General features: G+C 61.8%; 1 protein-coding gene across 1 annotated transcript in view; it reads left to right on the forward strand.

Moving 5' to 3' along the window:
* LOC112120815 (leukocyte immunoglobulin-like receptor subfamily A member 6) overlaps window positions 1–5,510 on the forward strand; it is a gene marked incomplete at its 3' end in the record, with an annotated part of 13,496 nt that extends 7,986 nt beyond the window's left edge. The window contains exons 6-10 of the mRNA XM_026662341.1: window positions 296–586; window positions 4,206–4,334; window positions 4,789–4,816; window positions 5,133–5,158; window positions 5,473–5,510. Of these exons, the coding sequence (XP_026518126.1) occupies window positions 296–586; window positions 4,206–4,334; window positions 4,789–4,816; window positions 5,133–5,158; window positions 5,473–5,510 (512 nt within the window). The remainder of the gene's footprint in view (window positions 1–295; window positions 587–4,205; window positions 4,335–4,788; window positions 4,817–5,132; window positions 5,159–5,472) is intronic.
* Window positions 5,511–5,791: the final 281 nt, after the last annotated feature.

Consider the following 5,791-nt stretch of genomic DNA (forward strand, 5'->3'; position numbering starts at 1 on the left):
GGGGCAGGGCTAGGGCAGGACGGGGGCGGGGCTCCTCCCGTCCTCTTTTTTGCTTGCTGAAATATGGTAACCCTAGCATATGAGGATCCCAAGCACTAGGCAGCTGCGGCTCGGTGTCTGTGGGGCTGGGAGCCCAGCTCACAGGGCCGGGATTCTGGGTGGGGGGAGCTCTGGGATCTGGGAGAGAATCTCTGCCTGGGGGGCCCTGGATCTGCCCATGGCTGCAGCTGGCCGGGGAGGCCGGGGCTGGGTGGGTGCCCGGGTCTGGCTCTCACAGCCTGTCTCCTGTGCGCAGATCCCAGCTTACCCAGACCCTCCATCTCTCTGAGCCTCACTTTGGTCACTGCCTCAGGGGCAGACGTCACCATCCGGTGTCAGGGGCAGCGCCGGGACGTGACGTTCTTCCTGCACAAGGCCGGAGACCTGAACCCACAGCGACACATGGACCCTGCTGGGGACGGGGCCGAGTTCCTCATCCCCACCGTGGGCCGGCAGCACGGAGGGAGCTACAGCTGCAGCTACCGGAACCGATCAGAGCCCTTCATCTCATCACTGCCCAGTGACCCCGTGCAGCTGGTGGTAGCAGGTGAGGGGCCCGGCTCGGCGTCCCCGCTCCCAGCCCCACCCCCAGCCAGTCCCTCGCGGGGGGCTCCATGCTGATGGGATGCTCAGAGCCAGGCTCTGTCCTGAGCTCTGGGCCCAGCAGAGGGGACGCCCGGCTGCGGAGCGGAGACGGCATAGGTGACCGGTATAATATGGAGCTGCTGCCGAGGGATGCTGGCCTGGTGTCGGGGCCTGGGGGCTGGGGCTGTTCGGCATAGCACAGGGCTGGGGTCGCTCGGCATAGCATGGCTGGGGCCTGGTCAGTTGGCTGGTGGGGCTGACCCGGGACTGGGGCTGGACTGGGGTTGCTCTGGTGGCAGGGGTGGGGCAGGGGTTCTAGCTGGGCAGGGAAGGGGGCCCCCTCGGCCAGTTAAACAGGCTCATTCTGCCCAAGGAGCCGCCCCCAGGGGGAGCCACAAAGGGCTGGGGCTGGGTGGGGAGAATGGCTGGAGTTACTAGGGGTATGTGGGGCCCAGACGCCGGGAGAGAGACACCAGCAGCCAGTGAGGTAGAAACCTGCACCAGCAATGCAGGGACCCTGCGAGCGGGGAGCCAGGGGAAAGGGACCCGGTGGTCGAGCTGTGTCATCGAAGGGGCCAGGCAGAGAGCTGGCAGGGGGAAAGTCCCGTTGAGAAGGGACAGAGATGGCAGGAACAGGAGGAGGCAGACAGAGGAAAGACAGAGGCATGAGGGGGAAAGTTAAAGGAAGAATCAGGCAGTCAGGGCCGGCTTTAGGAAGTGCGGGGCCCAATTCCAACAGTTTCGACGGGGCCCCGACAGGGATGACTTAAAAAAAAAAAAAAAAAAAAACCACGTGGGGCTTGTACTCACCGGGCTGCACTCCTAGTCTTTGGCGGTGGGTCCTTCACTCGCTCCAGGTCTTCGGCGGCACTGAAGGACCCGCCGCCAAAGTGCCGCTAAAGACCTGGAGTGAGTGAAGGACCCGCCGCCAAAGACCCAGAGCACCGCCAGGTGAGTAAAAATTAAAAAGGCGCCTCTAGCCAGGGAAGGGATTCTCTGCCACTTGTCCCCCACTCTGGGCGGCCCTGCCACTGAGTGTGGGGCCCTCTTAGGCGCGGGGCCCGATTCGGGGAAATTGGTGGAATTGGCCTAAAGCCGGCCCTGCAGGCAGTGAAACACAAAGAAAAAAGAGTCTCTAAGTTACCAAAGCAATTGTTAGAAAACCGCAGGAGAAGTGAAGCACGAAAGAAACGTGACAGAAATCAGCTGTGAGCAAAGAGAAACGGGCTGGAGAAATGAGGAGGAAGTGAGCTGGAGCGAAAGTAAAGCAAATAGTACGGACAAAACGTCCCCCCAGCACCTTCAGGGGCAGCGACAGGAAGAAACAAATGGCCTGAGAGCAAAGGGACTCTAGATAAAGCAGCGGAGGGACAGTTGTTCAGTTGAGAAGCCGACCCATCGCCTGGAGAAATAGCTGCAGGTATCTGAGCTGGAACTCAGAGCAGCAAACAGAGACGGCGCAAGGGGATGGCTCCAAACACAACAAACCAGCCTAAGAACAGAGAAGCGGCGAAGGGACCGTAGAGCGGTGGGGTTCTGCCCTAGTGCCTTGGACGTTCTAACGCCAGATCCTGGTGCTCCAGGAATGTAAATTGTTGCCCAGGAAGTGGGTTGAATTCAGCCAATGGTAGTTACTGTACAGGCGAGCTCAGCAATAGTTCCCAGTGTGACCCTACCCAGCAGTTCCCGCTACACCAGCGAACTCTGATTCACTTGTGATCATTCCCCACTGAACTGATTTCTCCTTCCCCAGCTGATGGAGATAAAACGCAATTGGCCTCTAGTTCCCCTTGGCCTTTCCTTGCCCTGCCCCAGCCATCCCTCCACGGGCTCCTTGCAGATGGATCCGCGCCGTTGCCCTGCTGAGGGGTGGGGGACCCCGTGTCTCTTGTGTCGCTAGCCCAGCTCTCTCGGTCTTGGATTCGGGGGAAAAGCATCCAGGAGACTCTCCCTGCAGGTTCCTGTTTCGGCCTCGTCACTGGGGCCGGGCTGTGTGGACGGGGCACAGAGACCGTGCCGGGGTCTGTGTCTCACGGTCTGTCTCCTCCTGCCCCATGGAGCTGGTGATAGCAGGTGAGGGGCCTGGCTCAGCATCTCTGCTCCCAGCCCCACACCCAGCTGCGCGCTCAGGGAGTCTCAGAGTGAGTCTGGGCTGTCGGAATTAGCTCCTCCTGGTTTGATACAGCCCCGTTTGGCAGACAAGCTCCCCTGTAGCTCTATAGACACAGGGACCTTCCTCCTCCGAAATAGGAACAGCCGCGCCCAGACCTGCTCCGCAGTGACTCCAGGTGTGAATGGCACCTGGCTGGGGCAGGGACCGTCTCTGTGTCGTGTGTCTGTACAGCTCCGAGCACACGGGGGAACTGGCCCACGACAGGGGCTCCTGGTAATTAATACTAGTCAGTAATGATTTTGGTTCCAGTTTCCGTGGACCCAGGCAGGGGCTGTATCTGCGCTCAAAGTCTCGCTGGGCCGATCCTCCCCGTTCTGAGACCCCTGGGGTGCTGAGCCGGCCCGAATCCCTGGGTCCCGTCCTCTCCCCGGGGACGCTGGCTCAGCCCGGGGGAAGAGCCGCCATTGCCGGTTGCGGGTGGGGGTGTGTGTCCCTGTATAACTAACCACACACACCAGAGTTCCAGCTTTCTCACCCCCGCACCCCACCCCTGACAGACACTGGTTCTATTCCCGCAGGGGGAAACAACCAGACTCAGACGGGAACGACACCGGCTCCCACCTGCCCAGGCAGCTCGGGGCCTGGTACCGGGGCTGGCAGGGGGGAATCACCATCAAACCAGCCCTGGAAACAGCCCCACCCTGGGGACCCCACAAACCGGGGTGCTGTGCTGCCCACTGGCACCACAATGCAACCCATGTGGGGCACAGCTCGGTGCGTATCCCCCTGGGAGAACGGCACCAGGGATAATGATCCTGTGTATCCCGTCTGTCTGCCTGAGTCTGCAGACAGCCCAGTGGAACGGCTCAGAAGCAGGGCTCCCCCTTCGCTGGGGTGCTGCCCAGTGTGGCATTAACCCTGGAACCTCTCAATCCAGATAGACATGGTGTTAACACTTGAACCCACCGATCCAGAGTGACATGTTGTTGACTCTGGAACCTAATGATGGTCACTGCGATGACAGCACCGTTACGTCTTCTGCTGCTGTTCACTTCACCAGGGCATGGTTCTCCCAATGATCTCAAAACACCCTCCCTGGCCAGAAGCCCCCTCCACTGCCATCCCCCCACCCATATGATTCCTACGCAGAAGTGAGCTGAAGCTGCTGAGAAATTCCCAGGACAGGGGCAGGACCCAAGTGGGGGGCTGCTGCAGGATCTGGGCCCAGCTGGCTTCACAGGGGCCTAAGATACAACCCGCACACACCCTGCCCCCACCCCAGTACAGCCGTCTGCCGTTGGGAGTGAACCCCCTGACCACTATTACCCAGAATCCCCTCTGCTCCTGCCCCCCACTAGCCCCATAGAGTGTTCTGCTGTGGGTCCCTGGGTCCTCGAATGGGAGGGGCTGGGGCAGCTGGTAACGAACCAGCCACTCACGGTGCTCACCGCCTGGTGCTGCTTCCCAGGGATATCGGAACCAAGTGCAGCACCGGTTCTGACCTGCACCATCATCGCCGGGGTGAGCACGGCGGCCACCGTCCTCCTCTTCCTGCTCCTCCTCCTGATCTTCCTCTGCTACAGAAGAATCCGAGGAAGTGAGTGCCCTGCCCAGTGAGGGAAGGGTTAAACCCGCTGCTAAGCTGGGCTGGGAGGGGTCACGGCTTGGATGGGAGACAGGGAAGGAAACCCAGGGGGTGGGGCAGGGGCCCAGCAGGGGGCGCTCTCCCCTGGCAGTGAGAGCTGGTCCCAAAGCCCCTGGGCAGCACTAGGGGGCGCTGTGCTGCAAAGGGTATAGGCCCAGCAGGGGGCACGGTGCTGCAGGGGGTGGGGCAGAGGGCTCACTAGGGGGCGCTGTGGTGCAAGGGGCAGGGACCTGCCTCTAGGGTATCCAGGCTCAGCAGCTAGAGGGTGAGGTGCTCCCCAGGCAGAGCAGTGGGGGGGGGGGGCTCTCTCCTGGCCCCCCATCCCAGATGCCCTGTAGGGCTGAGGGGCAGGGCTGGTACACGGGATCCGGGTTGACTCATGAATGATTCTGCTTTGTCTCCGCAGGGAAAGGACCAGCCCTGAGACAGAGCAGGTGAGACCTCAGCTCCGCTCCCCACCCCGATCTACCTGCCCAGGACACAGGACTCCTGGGTTCTCTCCCCAGCTCAGAGAGGAGATTAGGATCTAATGGTTAGATCAAGAGGGCTGGGAGGCAGACCTCCTGGTTCTCTCCCTAGCTCTGGGAGGGGAGTGGGGTCTAATGGTTAGATTGGAGTCGGCTGGGAGCCAGGACTCCTGGGTTCTCTCCCTGGCTCTGGGAGGGGAGTGAGGCCTAATGGATAGATGGGGGGGGCTAGGAGGCAGGACTCCTGGGTTCTGTTACTATCTTTCTCTCTTTCTCCCCGTAGGGAGTCCGAGGCTGCAGCCACAGTCTGTAAGTCACACATGAGGGGGCAGCCATGGAGCAGGGGGGAGGGGCGGGTGCCCCTGGCAGGGGCCACATCCTGTGTGGGGGGCATGCTGATGTGGGGTGCAGCCTTGATTCACTGTGTGCCTTTGGGGGCACCCCTGCCCCCCTTTGTGCCTCAGTTTCCCCCGCTGCACCATGGGGCTTGTAACCCTGCCCCACCCCAGTATGCCGGGGGGCAGGTGAGCCAGTCTGCGAACGGCTCAGATGTGGGCGGGGGCCTGGGCCCGGGGCCCTGATCTGGGCCCAGCCGCTCACTGGTGGGTGTCTCTATTCCACAGACGCCCTCATGGGTGAAGGGAAGCAGCTGGATGTCCTGGTAAGTGCCCCCCACTCCTCGACACACACACCCCAGCACCAGTGCACCATCCAACCTCCACCCACCCCCGCCATCCGGCCCTGCACAGGTCCCACTAGAGCCATGTTCAGATGTCGGCCCCCCCAACTCTGCTTGGGCCCCCCATACCTCCTCAGGGCAGACACCGGAGCTGGGGATCAGCAACGGGGACTCCCCTGAGAGGGGCGGGAGACTCAGAACACAGAGAATAAGAGCCTGACCCTGCACCCCCCAACTCACCTTGACCCCCCTCAAACGTTCGC

The sequence above is a fragment of the Terrapene carolina genome, unplaced genomic scaffold, assembly GCF_002925995.2.
Source record: "Terrapene carolina triunguis isolate 2854851 unplaced genomic scaffold, T_m_triunguis-2.0 Scaffold26202, whole genome shotgun sequence".
Taxonomy (NCBI): domain Eukaryota; kingdom Metazoa; phylum Chordata; order Testudines; family Emydidae; genus Terrapene; species Terrapene triunguis.